A 16,591-nucleotide genomic window follows, 5' to 3' on the forward strand; every position below is an offset into this window, starting at 1 on the left:
AATTTACAGATTCGTATGAATGTTAATTCCTCGGCTTCTGTGCCTGTCTCTCCGTGTATAAATGGAAATGCAAATCGATCAGATTCACATGGATGTCAAAAAAAAAAAAAAATATAAAATCTTTTGGCCGAAGCAATAATCGGAGAGGATGCTTCCGAGAGCACAAAGTGATGTGGTCGAACGACTATTCAAAGTCAGCGTACAGCGGCCCCAAAGGGAGACGAGAAGTTGTGTTCAGACTATGGCAAACTAACGAGAGAAGATAAAGCAGAAGCATATGGTAGCAGCTCGTCTTCGATTCCGCCTCCGTCGAAGAAGAGAATAGATCAGGCACGAGTCCAGTACTTCTCCGCCGCGTACCACAAATAATACGCATGGGAATGGAGAAGAGAAGGGAGACGGAGTGGGGCGGCGAGCTCGCCAGGCTCCCGGAGGAGTGCGTCGCCCTCGTGCTCTCCCACACCTCGCCTCGCGACTCCTGCAGGTCGGCGCTCGTCTCCTCCGCTTTCCTCTCCGCCGCCAATTCCGACGTCCTGTGGGAGCGATTCCTGCCGTCGGACTACGCCGACATCCTGTCTCGCGCCGTCCACCCCGTGGAGTACTCCTCCAAGAAGCAGCTTTACATCCGCCTCTGTGACTCCATCCTCCTCGACGACGGCAAAGTAGTACGTCCATCAACCGCGTATCCTCATCTCATCTCTTAATTCCCCCCAAAAAACCGAAGAGAAGAAAAGAAAAATCTTCTTCAAAACTAATTCTATCCGAAACATCATAGAGCTTTCGGCTGGAGAAGTCAACGGGAGGGAAGTGCTACATGGTATCTGCTGAAAGCATGACCATCATATGGGGTTACGAGTCTCGATACTGGAGATGGGTTCCTCATCCCGAGTCCAGGTAAGTCCATCCATGAACTCGACGAGGAACAGATAAACTCAAGCATTTTTTTTTCTCTTTTTTTTTCTTTGAAGTAAATGACGAAGGTATGATCCGATCCGAGTTTAGATCTTACCAACTAAGCTAGCTGGCAAACTTAAATTATAGTTAATTGTGTATTATATAAGGAAGGAATCAATTGACCAACGTATGTTGATAAGGGATCATTTATGAGCTCCAAAAGATATTTTTGAGGGTAAGAGAAATCTAGCGGACGTATGAGCACCTTATCAATATACATAATGCATCCACTTAGGGTGACTTTTCTTTGACGTTGGAGTATTAATGAGGGATAATTATCTCCAAATGGCAAATACCGTCATTAGTTAGCTATGAAAAGAGTGGGTTGGCATTAGACAAATGTTTACTGGTGTCAATTTGGAGAGATCATCGTTCATTCTTTATAGGGATAAGACTGCTTCATTATCATTACAGGTTCGCTAAGGTGGCAGAGCTTCTTTCCGTTTGCTGGTTGCACATCCGTGGCTCAATGAACTGCCGGTTACTCTCTCGGAGGACACGCTACGTTGTTTGTATTGTCTTCAAGCTGACCCCTGGCTCGCACGGCCTCGGCGATCCTCCTCAAAAAGCCTCCGTGAAGTTGGGATCATATGCGTCGGAAAGCTTCATCCGCTTACAACCAGATGACGACGACGACGACGACGACGAGTCTGAGGAAGAGGGTGAAGAGGAGAAGCCAGCGGTGGAAGGAGAGGACGCGAAGACGCGGTTGAGAGAGGATGGCTGGATGGAGATGGAGTTAGGTGACTTCTACAGCGAGGAAGGGGATGATGGGAACGTAGAAGTCAACTTGAGGGAGACCGAAGGGCTGAATTGGAAGCGTGGGCTTATTGTTCAGGGCCTCGAGTTTAGACCTAGGATCTAAATATGATGATTGATGGGCATGCATGAGTGTTTCGTCCAATCTCTCTCTCTCTCTCTCTCTCTCTCTCTCTCTCTCTCTCTCTCTCTCTCTCTCTCTATATATATATATATATATATATATATATATATAGGAAAAGATGGTGTACAGAAAGATGACAAGTGGAACAGAGTGGAGACTTGAGCTGTGATGATTTCTTATATGAAGCAAATTTAGTTTACAGTGCAACACAAAACAGATCAAATATGCTTTTGAAATTCCCCAGAATTCCATTTGTGTTTTTAGCTCTGATGCATGCACTGATCGACTAAATCGCATCCAGTTCATATAGGTCCTGTTCTCTGCTCGAGAAGGAATTGGCTTCCGGGTAACTATTTGATTCCAATATCTCCTCGGGAGCCTCACCGATACCATGTACTACCATCTTGGAGCCGGAAGTGGATGCGTGTTGCGAGATCATCTCCAAGCTGAATGCTCGGGGGCCATCGTCCTCATCATTGTTGGGATCAGCCAAGTGCTCAAGAGCAATTAACACATCGCTAATCAGCGGCCGTATGTTTGCTTCTTCTTGGAGGCACATTGCAGCAATAGCCAGAGCTTGAGAAAGGCCTTTTATGGGGTACTTTCCCTCGAGCATTGGGTCCGCCATGGCCACGAACTGTCGCTTGTCCTTGAACAGCGGCTCCGCCTGCGCAGAAATATCATCATCCCATGCGCTTAAGCTCGCAAGATAACAGTGCATGAAATGTGACCATCTTAATTTGGCATACCCAATGAACAAGGTGTTGCTCGCGTTTGGGCCGGTTGAGGTCGATGGCTCTCCTTCCGGTGATTAGCTCCAACAACACGACGCCGAAGCTGTACACATCCGACATCTTCGTTATCTGTCCTGTTATTGCATACTCCGGGGCGCAGTAGCCGTAGGTGCCCATCACCCTGGTAGAGACATGGCTCTTGTCTCCAACCTTAGCAAGTCCGAAATCTGATAGCTTCGGGTTGTATTCCTCATCCAGAAGTATATTCGACGCTTTGAAATCTCGATATATCACCGGTGGGGTTGCAATCTCATGCAGGTACTCCAGGCCTTTGGCTGCACCAGCTGCGATCCTCATTCTTGTGTGCCAGTCCAATGGCTTGGCATTTGGCTTTGTATCTGTAAGCCACACACAACGCGCAAGTAAATAGTCAGAAATGTCTTACTCACGAGTAGGAACGGATGGAATACTGAAGACATGCACCCAGTAAATGTTGCTGCAGTGAACCCAGCGGCATGTATTCGTACACCAGGATCCTGTGATTTCCATCGGCGCAGTATCCGAGCAACTTGACGAGCTTTGGATGGTGCAGGAGGCTCAGCATCAGCACCTCGACGAGAAACTCTCTGTTGCCCTGCAATCCTTTTCTGTCGAGCTGCTTGACTGCTACAACCTATGCAAGGGGATCAGAGACACCATTAGACTCGCTGGAAGCTGTGAAGCTAAAGCAATCTGCAGATGATGAGAGATGGCGTTACTTCGTTGGTGCCTTTGAGTTGTCCTTTGTACACTCTCCCGAATCCACCCTCACCAAGCAGGTTCTCGGAGCTGAAACTTCCGGTTGCTGCTGCGAGTTCACGGTACGTGAACACACGAGCTGCGATGTTGTCGCTGCCTATGCGCAAGATCTCCTCAGCTGCAAACCTGTGCCTGCCACTGTCTGCCAGGAGCAGAAAATTTTCATTTTCTCCGTTCAAAAATTTAAATTTCTGTGAAGAATTCATCGAATAAACATTGCAATTTAAGAAACATGCGCTTCTCGTCGGTGGATGGCTTCCTATTAGTTTCATCTCTGGAAACTATATGTTTCCTAGCATCAGTCTGTCACTCATGAATTAGCTTACTAGACCACATACGATGCAGGTTATTCAAAGTGCAAACTGTTCTTGGATGTAGTGAGTGTCTTTTAGTCTCTTTCCTTGGACAGATAGTTAACCGGTTGTCCTTGTGATGCAAATGTGGTGTTCCTTGATTTAGTAGCATCTTCCGAGTTCTCCTCAGAGAAACAAGTTTGTGGTTTTGCTTTTATTTTCTGATAGTATCCGTGGAGAACAATTCACCATTTACTTCTATCAGTAAACGCAACTAAGACGTTCTGCATCCAATATTTGTCAAGAGAAGAGGAAAAATCCAGTCTAATAAAATAGGAGGATTGTAACGAAGATTTTGCAATTGCTGACATGCAAATCACGAAGAAGACGTACCAGATCTGAAGGACATGGTATGAACTAGGAATTCGAGAGTTTTTGCTTTGTTCTGCCCCTTCCTTCTCCACCAGAACTTCTTGGACCGTCTCTGTGTCGATGTCTTCCTCTGCTCTGTTGGTACCTTCCTCTTCTTCGTCGTCTCATCTTTTGATGATTTCTTCTTCCTTCTTTTAAGAAAGAATAGCCTATTCCTCTTCTTCTTATTCTTCGTCTCATCCTTTGATGATTTATTCTTCTTTCTTTTAAGAAAGAATAACCTATTCCTCTTCTTCTTCTTCGTCTCATCCTTTGATGATTTCTTCTTTTTTCTTTTAAGAAAGAATAGCCTATTCCTCTTCTTCTTCTTCTCTTCTTGTATTGCCATCGTTTTCTTTCTTCTAAACAACAACGAGTTCTTCTTCTTCTTCTTCTTCTTTGCCTCGTCTCTCGGTGGCTTCTTCTTCCTTACTCTTTTCTGAGCATCGCATGCCTTCATCTTCTTTTCATTCCACGATCTGAAGCAACAGAGACAATCCATCATCCGTCCACCTTTCTTCTTTGTGAAACTTATCAACCCCATCGAGTATGAAGTCGTTCCCAACAATTCAACCCACTCAGCGTAAAGATGGAGATCGATGGAGGAAAGACTTGGCTTCCAGCACGTCTCCTACATCCTCATCCTCCTCCTCTCTCTTGGTTTCTTCCCTCTCCCCGAGGATGAGAACAAACAACGGCTGGAACGAGATGGCTGGACATAAGCGCGGAGCTAAATTTGGATCTCATCTCTTCCGTGCTTTGACCATCGAGCTGGCCTGAGACTTCTGGCTTGGCTGGGTCAGCTTGGCCATTGTGCCGGTGGCGAGCGAAACCCTCGCTTAACGGCATTTTGACTCACCAGATGCCACTTGTGTCCAATATGTGAGCCGTGGGGACACTTGCGTGGTTCGTGGGCCCTTACTAATGTCAGCATCATTTCATTAACTTTCTAAATATTAGATTTTAGACCTCTTTATGGATTCTTAAACTTAAAAAATTTATATTAAAATTTCTATAATTATCAAAGTAAAATATATAGCTCTATTTATCCTAACGCCATTAGTTTTACGAAGTACAAAAATAATGGATAAAAAAATAATTTTAATATTTCAATTGGTAATGACGGACGATAAAATCGTTGAAGGTCACGATTTCTGCATGGACGCCAATGCAGATACGAAGCAACGAAAAGGCCATTCGGCATCTACATGATCTCATATAAAATCAGCACGAGGATATCAAGGAAACGAGCATGACATGCACACTGTCAAATAAGCGCCCTCCATGCCCTTCCTCCTCCTTGGGTGAAACTTACGCTTGTTGCTCCTTCGTTGCCTTTCATCCTCTTACACTATAATCAAGAAAAGAAATGAAAGACGATGCTAAGCATAGCGCCTAAGATTGAGGCTCTTGCTATGATGGCCATGGTGATGTTGTAGGAGGCTATGGTAGGGATGAGGATGCTAAAGATGGATCTGTTTGAGAACACGTTTAGGATGACGCTAAGGTCAAAGGCAAGAGCTTCTATTGCTTCAACGAGCAATGTCGATGACAAAAGGTGCTGGTGATCCAGAGGATAAGCTGAGAATGAGGAGCAAATGACAAAGAGGAGGAAGACGATAAGGTTTTGCCCCCCCCTCTCTCTCTCTAAGGAGGAGATCATGACGAAATTTAAAACTATCGCAAGAAAGAGATCATGTAGTTGTCTAACGGTCCTTTGCTATCTGCGTATGCGTCGACATCAATGTAGATGTCGAGCGACCCTTTTATCACTTAACAATTATGTCGATGCCGATATAGATGCAGTGTAGTGAAATGGTAGCTCGATAACTACATCGAAGTTGAAAAAAATACAAAACGATACTCTACTTAACCACAATAGCCATCCATAGCCCCTAGCGACATCGACGTCATTCGTTATCATAAGTTGAAACATTAAAATTATCTTTTTATTTATTTATTTATTTATATTTTTATCGATAAAATTAATAGTGTTAAGATAAATAAAACTATATATTTCACTTTTAAGGATTTCAATATAATTATTCTATAAATTAAGATGTTGAGGAGTTCGTACTAACATATGTGATTAGCCATCAACTTTACCTTTCTCTCTTTTTTAAATGGAGAGATGATTTGGGCCCCGCTGCGTCTCAAGGTAAGTGAGGCTCGTAGGGGTGCGGGTGGTTTGAAACAACGTACCGCTTTGCGTCGCAGAAAAACCCTCCCGAACCTTCTCCATGCTCGCGCATGGCGGTCTACAGAACCCTAATACGATCCCTCCGCTGAAGACCCGGCACCGTATCCTACCCCTCTCCTCCCACTCGATAAGATCTCTTCCTCTTCCTCTTCCTCTTCCCCTTCCCCTCTCGCCGTCGTTCCGAACCCCTTCTTCTTCGTGCTCCGGCTCACTGCCGCGCCGTTTCCTCTCTTCTTACTGCCCTCCCGATGGGTCCGCTCCTCGGGGCCTCTCTTTGTCTGCTCGAACCCGTGGAGGCTCTCGCAGTCGGCGACTTCATTATATCTGCGTGGGAAAGTTATTTTCCCCAGGGATCTGCTCCAAGTTCAGAGCTTTCCCGTCGGTTTGGGGTTGAGGACCCTAGAAAAGGTCGGTAAGGGTTTAGAGGATGTCGTTGGGTGGAGGGAGAAGGGAAAGTGTGTGCAGAGCACGGCGCGGTTGGGGTTGATGAAAAGTTCCTGAATTTACCCAATTTGTTTCCTATCAGCAGGATGGTGTCCGGTCCTCTGATTGGATGGTAAGTTGGTTCTCTCTTAATATTGATCTCTTAAATCTGGTAATTTCAGAGGGAAAAAGAATAACGTTAATATTATGCAGCTGGTAGATTCAGGGGGAAGAAGAATAACGTTTATATTACGCTATTATTTGACGAACTTGTGAAATATTGCGCCGAAAAATCTGCCCAGTTTCATTTTCTTTGTCTTTAGAACCTTGATGTGATTTAGATTCAACAATGAACGTGCCTTTCTTTCTTAAATAATAGAAGCACAATAGAGAACCTAGCCTCTGTTGTGTCTTACCCATTTGAGAATATCAACTGGATTCTGAAATGTATCTGAATCTGATTTAGTAAAAGAAGTCATGGAGACACATTGTAGAAGTATAATTCATGATCATATTCAATGTGTTTAACATTTTAATAAGTTTATATGGTCTCAAAAACCAAAACTTCCATAAACCTATACCAAACTATTGGGGAACCATTTGATTCATGGATATATCTAGACTAGATTCTGATGTTATCCTAGTGTCTGAAAAATAGATACAGTGACATGTTTAAGAAATAGTGAGATAAGACCTCTCATGTGTGGCAATGCGACATATTAGAGGTTAAGTCTGTGTGATTGCAGAAATCAAAGAAGATCCACTGCATGTATAGTCGAATAGTTGGATAAGTATTTTATTCGTTGGCACACATCTGACACTGGATACCCGTCACGAGTTCTAATGGATGCAAACGGGCAATGAACTATGATATCCATATTTTGAATGTGGTGGTAAGTCATTAGTTGCCACATGGAAACATGAATGATGGTCGCAATCGTATAGACCCTAATTAACTGGAAAATTAAGACATACTCAATATACTGAAAAGTAGGAGGTAACTGTAAAACATTCTTATGGTTGCAATTTCATGGTTGTTTCCTTTGCAAAACTATCTTCTCTAATTCATTTTAAAATCCCCCTGCTTGAGCCGAGGGATGCATGTGTATGTGGTCAAATAGTTGGGGTTGGTTTGATTGGGGGAATTTGTTGTGATAATTTATATGATTTCACTTAAGCTCCAGGGAAAGTGCTGATGTTCCTTTCCTGCCCTTTCATTGAGAAAAACTTTGTTGCTTGGAGAAATAACCTTGTATCTATTTCAACATATGTTACATTGATTTTATAGCAAAAATTGATTTATATGGGATTCAAATTGATGAAAAGAAAATTCATCTTACAAAATTTGTTGCATGAGCCTAATTATCTGATAGGATGATTGTACGTGAGTGGTATCTTCCAGCTTTTGGCACATCGATTGTTTCTCGAGCAACTGACTGGGTGAGCAGTCAAAATTTTTGAGTAATACCAACTGATTGTCCTTTCTGTTTCCAGTTTATTAACTCTCAGTATCTATCCTTATTTTTGTTGTAGCCGGATGCTTTCCTTGCAAGAAAGATGGGTATTAATTCAGTACCTGGATCCACTTGCTGACAAGTTTGATTTTTTTTTAATGGAACTTGTGACTTAATTTGATTCCCCCTTTCTTAGTCATTAATGCTGTGTGGGTTGTGTACCCTTAATGTGTTATCTATATTCTGATTTTGTGAGTGCAGGTTCTTATAAGTTGTGTTGCTTTAGCTATGGTTGGAAAAGATCTCTTAGATCATGAGTCATTTGTAATAGCTTGATTGTGCACTGAGTAAACTTTCATGAGAAAATTAATATATATATTTTTTCCTTTTTTTTTTCATTGCTTATCCAGTGAAATCATTTTGACCAATTGGTATAAAAAGGTATCTCTCCTGATCTGGCAACTATGTTCACTCAAAACTAATAGTCCATGTTCTCAATCAAAAAGCAGGTTTAGTTTGCAGATGGACTGATATTCCTTAAAGAACATGTTTCTCATTTGAACTTTCTTCAATTTCTTTTATTTTAATTGATTGAACCAGTGTACATGCTTTTAAAAACTAAATCTTGGTGAGCCGTATCATGAGTTTTAGATTGAATGATTAAATAGTTCTTTAGGAGGTAATTTTAGATTAAGATGCTAGTTTTAATTTCTGAGCAACTGTAGCTTTAACAACTAACATGGCAACCACCTAACTTTCTTTGTGGCTTTTGAAGCTATGGTGGTGGCCTTGGTGGTTCCAAGAGATGTCTCTTATCAGCGGTGCAGTTTATAAAAGAGCTTCTAGCTTGGGGTGGGAGGTAAAGTTGACACGGCTTATAATAAGACTTCCTGTTTCTAGTCCAGTCTGAGGAACCTACTAATTATTTCTTCTCTTGTTCTGTTTTTAGTGGAAGAGTTGGTCGAGTTTGCAAACCTTGATGCAACTCAGAGAGAGAAGGTAGAGCCTCTCTTTATTAGGTATGACATTCTTTTCTGGATACTTAACTTCTCGGTAGACCTTTTTGTGATATCATAACACATCTATCTATACTTAAAGCTATCTCAACAACCTTTTAAGAGTCGATGATGCAGGTGAACACAGTTTTCCAGTTGCTTCTAGCTGCTGCTGCTCTTCTGCAACCTGAATCGGGCAGTGAAGAAACTCAGGTGTACATAACTTGAGGTAAATCGCACAATGTGTTTTCCGTGCTCTAGCTTGTGAACTCCATGAAGTCCATATGCAATGTGAGTGGATATGCAGGTCTAGTTATCTGATCCAACATCTGCTCCTCTTCTCTATTAGCTATTCTGGCCCTCCTCTATTATCAATGTAGCTTTTCTTTTCTGTCAAGTATAAATTGTTGACATAAAGACAGCTTTTTTATTTGCAGCTGGTTGGTGGCTTCAACAACGACCGCATCTGCAGTTGCTTATGGTGCCCAATATCTTTGCGGATGATAAGCTTTCTCTGCCCTAGAAGTACTGTGGTGGTGGAGATCAACCAGCAACGGGAAGTGATTTTAGGTTATATTTCATGTGCTTTTCTAAAGCAATTGGTTGTTGTGATCAATAAATTGCATTTTAGGGAAAAGGCCTTTTTGTTTCTTGTTCTTGAGACACGAGGAAAGAAGAGGAAGATAATAGCAACAGACAGCTTTAGATCGACAGCTTGGTAATTTGGGGAACATGCAATAGAAGTTGATAGGAGAAACAACGCCGAATATGGCCCATTTGATGGTCCCAGAAAACCTTTCTGAGTCCATCGAACTCCGGCATTTTCACGGCATGCTCAATCAAGAATTGCACCAGAGAAACCAATGATGAGCGTACATTGTGAAAACAGAAGTAGCACCGTCCATGTATGCTTTGTGTATATTCATTTAGAAGATGATAGCAGAGATAGCATTCGTTGTCGTTTTAATCCTCGAACAAGCAGTATGTCTTGGTGTATCAATGTTGCTTTAGATTTGGTTGGATATCGGAAGAAATGCTTAATGTTGGATTTTGTCTTTGGTGGGGAATTTAAATGTTTATTTTTAAGCTTTGCAAGGACAGATATAATTAAGAGAGGTCTCGAGACAAACAAGGAAAAATAATCTATGAAAGAACGAGAAAGGCCGGCATGGTGGAGGAGGATATACAGGAGAGGGCTAAATGACAAAGGCAAAAGTAAAGGTCCATACTGTTGATAGCCTTAGAGGAAGGGAAGCCATGCGAGAAGGACCAGCAGGGCCAAGGAGGAAAGCACGAGATGGGAGACAGGGGGGGCAGGCTGAAAAGAGAAGGCCGCGGCGGAGTCACTGAGGTGCTGGAATTGGAGGGAGTCGACGGCGAGGGGCATGTTCTCCTGGTCAGGGCTGCACTTGTAACCGCCACCGCCGCCGCCGCCGGCCTGCGGCGGGTGGGCGCTGTAGAGCACGGCGCGCAGAACGGCCGACACCGTGGGGATGTACGCCGTCTTGTTCCTCGCCAGCAACCACGTGAGCCCCATCAGCTGGCAGTCCCGCCCGAACATCCTCTTTGCCCGATCGCCGCCGCCTTCGTATTCCCCCACACCACCGCCATGCCCCTTCACCTGCACATCCATGGTGATTGATCATTATGGCTGCTGCTGCTGCGACTACCGAGAGGTCAAGCGGTTTATCCACAGTGAAAACAAGTGTTGTCCGACGGGGAGGCACGTAAAGAACTGCGACGAGTCGCATGTTGCATGTTCATTTACTAAGCTGTGCAGGGAAATGTGTCCTGTTCTGTTGCTTCACCGCTTCTATTTGTAGAACTTGGAAAAGACAGAGAAGCGAGAAGAAACAATCTTTCACACAGACAGAGTACGTAAAGAAGGGGTTCGAGGAAGCGGACCTTCTCGAGGGAGTGGAGGCAGCGGGTGCAGCCGGCGTAAGATGCGTTCCGGCAGTCGCCCTCGAGTTGACGTACGGCCAAAGTGGGCGTGGCGCTCCGGGCTGCGCCGCCGCTGACGTTGAAGGCGGCCGGGCAGCGGAGCGACCCGATCTGATGGAGGCGGATGCCGCAGAAGCAGAGCACGGTGTCGCATGTGGCGTTGGGCCGCGGCAGGCGGATGTCGCGCCGTTCAAGCGCGCTCTGCAGCGAGTCCACGCACTTCTGGTTGTCGTCAGGCATCATCGGCCCATCCATGCCGTCAAGCCCGTCGTCAGTCGCGGGCGGCGGCTGGAGCTCCAGTGCGGAGCGAGCGTGAGCAGCGAAGAGCCAGGCGGCGAGCACCGGGCAGCAGCGGCTCCTGTCGAGACCCCCGCGGATGCAGGCGTCACCGACCCCACCGAAGAGCTCATCGGATAGGTCGAGGCGACACTCGCTCCGGTTGTTAGACCGGGCAACCGGGAAGGCCGGCACCGTCGTTGAGGCGAAGCCGCTAGCGTTGAGGGAACGCTGCTCGTCGTAGAGGATTTGCGGCTTGACTCCGGCTGCTAAGGCAGCCGTGAGCGCGGTGGCCGAGACAACGAGGAGAGTAAGGTGCAATGAGGCAGCGGGTGATCTCATTCTTCTTCTTTCTTCCGACCTCTGCTTCTTCTACGGCAACAGAGTGGTCGGAGGAGGAGAAGAAGATTCGGAGAGTAATATTCCTATGGCGAAAGTTAGCTTGAAAAAGGAGGTGGAGTGGCGCTGGGAAAGGAGAGCATCATGAGTTGTTGGGATCTGGAGTGGAGGAATGAACCAGGAGAAGGTTATTAGGAGACGAAGAAAAGGTGCCCCCCTTTCCTCTGTGGATCGGCTGGAACGACAGAAGACTCGAGCCTGAGAGAGCGAGCACGTTCGTGTGGGTGCGTGTGTTGGAGGCTTCAAGCTTAGAGAGAGAGAACGAGAGAGAAGGCGATGTTACTCTGTTGTCTTGTTTCTTCCTCCTCCGTCAGCTTCTTGCACAAGAGTTGTGCAGGGCACAGCTGATGTAGCTCATCAGACGCTGCCACCTATCCTTCAAATCCGAATTCCCAGAACGAAGAGGGAACAACCAGGCTCCTGTTGGGAGAACGGAACAGGGTGTTCTCGTTCCTCTCATCCCCTTGACATTTCAAGCTCAGAGTTCCTCTGTGCCTGTGGTGGACCCCTAGTTTCTCTGTACTTGGTACTGTGGCTTTCTAGTTTCTCTGTACCTTTCGTGTTTTTTCGTTCATTACATGGTCATTAATTAGGAAAATAATATTAGCTTCTCTAGAAGGTCTGCTGTCTTCGTTAAATGATGCGGCCGAGATGGTATTTATTACACTGCATGTCATGGCACATCAGGTTACTTAGCATCAAAACTAGGCGAGAAATCAAATAGAGGACACTTGGGTGGGGCGAGGAGGTCTGCAGTGTCTTGTCCATATGCATCTCCTTTGCCGTGTGAAGAGGAGAAGACGACGGCAAGCAGGACATTGGGCGGGCTCCCGCTGTGCCATCCCATCACGTCCACGTGGACGATGCCGAAGACTGGGTCAGTCACCGACTGCTGGTTCACGTGCATCGATTGGGTTTTGGAAGCTTATATATAGATATATAAACACGGTGAATGGTCTCTCTCTCTCTCGTTCTCTCTAAAACCGAAACAAAATGATTCCGTGCTGTTTCTGCTGCTGTTGTTGTCGTCCTCGTCGACGACGACGGTGATCCCAGACGAAGGACGGCATCACAAACCTTTGAGAACCGGCTTTAGCGGAGGAGGAGGACGAGGAGCATCTTGCGACGGTGAACTGGGTTAAGAATGGAGCAACGAGGGTAACCTCCCCTGCACGAATCTTTCGCTGTCATTCTGAGGTCAAACGAGTCTTTCGATGAGCTCCTTTTATTCGATCAGAAATCACCTGTGATTCTTTGCCACAACTGAAGTCAAGAATCATGTTCATTCTATTTCCCGATTCACCGAGATCATGAAAAGGGTTGTAATATCAGCCAGCCAGCCATGACCGGTTCAGATGCACCATTGTCTCCACCAAGTTATCATGGCACGAGAAGGCCCCCTTAGAAAGAGGTAGCAGGGCATCAGGATTTGGAGCTACACCATCGACTCCTGCCAAGATCAATCAAACCAAAACTGCTCACCTAAATGACAACGATGATGATGGATGGATGGATGGTAGAAGACAAGAGTCTGAGTAGAGCATGACAGCAAAGCAGAAGAAAGAGTCCAAAGACAAGCCAAGGGGTCTTCGCTTGAAGAAATGACCCCCTAACAGGGAAGATGTCTCTGCCCTCAGTAGTATAATAATAGACCTCCCCTCCCCTGCACATAAGTTATATTACCTTGGCTTGGAGACCCCATGGCTAGCTGGTGACTGCACTTTTCATATTCATTTGTTTTGATCGGCTGCTCTTTATTCCCCCGTCCGTCATGAGGACAAGAGATTGGAATCTGCAGCTGGGGACTCCTCAGAAACAAGCCACGATTACAGGACAAATGGGTACAGTGACAAACCACCAGAATCTGTAGCTATATTTGTCTTCAGCAACCCCAATATATGCAGTACAATCATGCCCACCCAAAAGCTCCCATCAACATGCTAAAAGCCATCTTAAATTCCATGAGAATTTAGCTGTACAGTGTTCACCGCTCTCTTTCCCATGTGCATCTCTCTCTCTCTCTCTCTCTCTCTTTCTCTGTCTCTCTGAGTGGTTTGCATTTTATGTTCGAGCTACTGAGTGACCAGAAAGTGGAGAAGGCAAGTTGGGTTGGGGTGGGTGAGTCTATCAGAAACGTTGAACTTGACCAAAGAAAGAACTCGGTGGAAGCTAGTTAACGAAAGGACTCGGTGGAAGCGAGTTAACGAAAGCTCATTGATGCCAAGAAGCTGATGTTGCGGCAAGCATGCTCAAGGATGGGAATGGCGAAGGTCCACTTCTCCTCGAGTTCTCTTCACAACTGGCAGAGCGGGTAGGTGCTGCTGCCACAGCGCTGAGCAATCTTTCATCTCGAAGTTTAGATTGCATGACGATGAGAGATTGTATAACCGGCTCATTTGGTGCGTCACCTGAGTGCTGTTGCAGCTTGATCTTGGTAGATCAAGATCATGAATGCAGAAAGCAACGATGGTTAGGCAAATCGACGACACCAAGCACACACAATGAGGCGGCAATCATATCAGCAGTAAAAGGTGATCCCCAAGCAGATGTATCAGCTGCTTCATATCTGAAAAAGACATTACTAGTAACAGGTAAAAGGACCGAGGTGCATAGCAGAAGAAACAGTTCATGCTCGACAGTTCTCCGTCCGGAATGAATGATTGGCCAACATGAATGACACCACAAAAAGAAATCAACTCGTAGTCGACACTAGTCATTAACATAGCAACATCAAGTGCTTCTGATCCTTCACGAATATATAATATTCCGAGAACCGTAAGTAAGAAGATGATAAGGTGTCCGCATCCATTATCCAAATGCCCTGTAGAATTGCTGAGGTGTCCCATAACGAAAGAACTCATCCGTGGAGGAAAAGAAAACTCCAAATGAAATAAAGATCGTTAATGAAAGGAATATATCATAAACTAATGTAAGATTTAATATATTATTGATGAAACCAATTATGTGTTTATGTTTTAATCTACGTCTTGAGTGACATAGGATGCTTCGATCAAAATGAGACAATTAAAATAGGAAAAATTATGTTGTACCGGGGGAAAACATGTCAGAAGATTGGACATTGGGTCGAAGGAACAGTCGACGTATCGACAGAAGGCTTCGGACCGTGAATTCGGGCATCGGGCCAAGAAAAACGGATATTGTGCCAAGGATATTGGAGTTGCGGAGTCAACTGGCCGATTGGGCAATAGGCCGCAAGAGAGGACGATACACCGAAGAATCGAATGAACGTCGAGGGACCGATGACATACCAAACAACTTGATTAATGCTTAGTATTAATTATCTAGATCAAAGTGTGTTTTATATATGCAAGATTGACTACGATAGCAAGGCATGAAGCAAAATGAAATTCCGAAGTCAAGGACACGAGTACCTTGGGAGTTTGAGAGTTCGTCGGAAGTCCAGGCATTTGTCGGAAGTTCTGTCGGAACTAGCCGAGAAGTCTCGGAGCTTACCAGAGAAGCTCGTCGGAACTCGCCAAGAAGATCGTCGTGAAGTCCAGGAGCTTGCCGGGAGTCCGCTGGAACATTGCCGAGAGATCATCGGAAGTTCGTTGGAAGATCACTGGAAGCTCACCGGAAGAATAGACTTATAGACTTGTTTAGCTTAGATTATGTCTTAGATTTCATAGTTAGCATGTAATTGGGATTAGATTTAGGTCAACCCAATTAAGGGCCAACTAGGCCCATGTAAGGACTGTATTGGGCCCAATGAAAGGCTCAAGCAGTGCCCTAAGAAGTCTCACAATCGTGGCACAATCTTCAATACTGTGTCAAGCGGTGGTACCGTCGGTCTGGGCGGTGGTACCATCCAGACATAGCCTCCGAGAGGTTACAGGTGGTGGTATCGTCAGACTGGGCGGTGGTGCCATCCAACGCAGGCGATGATACCACCGGACCTAGGAAACCCGGGATGAAAAGTTTTTAAACTCCAAGTTTGAATCAACTTGAAGTCTATAAATACCCCTCTCATCCCTGGTTAAGCATACAAGTATTGAGAGTAAAAAAAGTATAGAAACGCTATTGCAATCTTGTGTGAGCTCCTCTCAAAGTTCTAAGTGTTAGAATAGTTTGAGAGATGAGTGAGTGGGGGTGTAAATGTTATCTCCTAAATCCAATAAAAAGATAATTAAGTTGTAAAAGGTGGTTAGTCTTTGTCTATTGAAAGAAGACCAATAGTAGATGCCGGTAGTCTTGACGGAAGAGGAATCGACAAAGTGGATGTAGATCACGTTGACTGAACCACTCTAAAAATATGGTTTGCATTTTACTTTGAGCAATTTATCTTCACTGCAAACCTCTTTAATAGTTTATTGCTTTCAATACATTTAAAAACATGTGTTTCAAGTTAAGCATTTTAAAGTTCAGGCTTTATCGTATGAAAGATTTTTTGAAACCGATAGTTTTATCCGCTGCACTAATTCACCCCCCTCTTAGTGCGGACCCTTGATCCTAACAATTATAAGATATATTATTCTCATTCAAGCATGAAAAAAAAATATCTCAACCTCTTTAGATCTATTAAAGATAAACCTTTAGGAGCATCGAAGATGTCTTGCATCTCTCTCATCAAAATATTGGGAAACCTAATTTTCTAAGATTTTTCATACTTTAATTCTTAGGTAAATCTAAATCTTAATTCACTAAGAAATTTAGATTTTATTATAACTTCTCCCAAGTCGTTAGAATATCTAAAGTACTAACCATAATAATATCTACATTGATATGTATTTTTTCATTTTATCTTATATAAGAAATTGAATCATAGGTTTGAAAAATCTATCATAGCTACACAAACTGAACGCAACA

At 44.5% G+C, this 16,591-nt stretch overlaps 3 protein-coding genes and 1 pseudogene across 3 annotated transcripts; 2 read left to right on the forward strand and 2 right to left on the reverse strand.

Moving 5' to 3' along the window:
• The first annotated feature begins 176 nt into the window (after positions 1-176).
• LOC135680643 (F-box protein PP2-B11-like) lies at positions 177-1,992 on the forward strand. Its single transcript, XM_065194707.1, has 3 exons — positions 177-665; positions 776-894; positions 1,369-1,992. Exons 1-3 carry the CDS (start codon positions 375-377, stop codon positions 1,817-1,819), a joined length of 861 nt encoding a protein of 286 aa, XP_065050779.1. The 5' UTR covers positions 177-374; the 3' UTR covers positions 1,820-1,992.
• LOC135680642 (probable serine/threonine-protein kinase PBL23) lies at positions 1,863-4,743 on the reverse strand. The gene is made up of 5 exons (XM_065194706.1): positions 4,056-4,743; positions 3,330-3,511; positions 3,055-3,244; positions 2,587-2,969; positions 1,863-2,504 (listed from the first exon to the last, which is right to left on the reverse strand). The coding sequence occupies exons 1-5, from the start codon at positions 4,615-4,617 to the stop codon at positions 2,124-2,126; spliced, it is 1,698 nt and encodes a 565-aa protein (XP_065050778.1). The 5' UTR covers positions 4,618-4,743; the 3' UTR covers positions 1,863-2,123.
• Positions 4,744-6,348: 1,605 nt separating this feature from the next.
• Positions 6,349-10,202, forward strand: LOC135588873 (CDP-diacylglycerol--glycerol-3-phosphate 3-phosphatidyltransferase 1, chloroplastic-like; annotated as a pseudogene).
• A 62-nt stretch (positions 10,203-10,264) lies between these two features.
• On the reverse strand, positions 10,265-12,232 carry LOC135680644 (uncharacterized GPI-anchored protein At4g28100-like). Its single transcript, XM_065194708.1, has 2 exons — positions 11,051-12,232; positions 10,265-10,766 (listed from the first exon to the last, which is right to left on the reverse strand). Exons 1-2 carry the CDS (start codon positions 11,705-11,707, stop codon positions 10,386-10,388), a joined length of 1,038 nt encoding a protein of 345 aa, XP_065050780.1. The 5' UTR covers positions 11,708-12,232; the 3' UTR covers positions 10,265-10,385.
• Between the last annotated feature and the right edge of the window lie 4,359 nt (positions 12,233-16,591).

This window comes from Musa acuminata, chromosome BXJ1-8 (assembly GCF_036884655.1).
Source record: "Musa acuminata AAA Group cultivar baxijiao chromosome BXJ1-8, Cavendish_Baxijiao_AAA, whole genome shotgun sequence".
Taxonomy (NCBI): domain Eukaryota; kingdom Viridiplantae; phylum Streptophyta; class Magnoliopsida; order Zingiberales; family Musaceae; genus Musa; species Musa acuminata.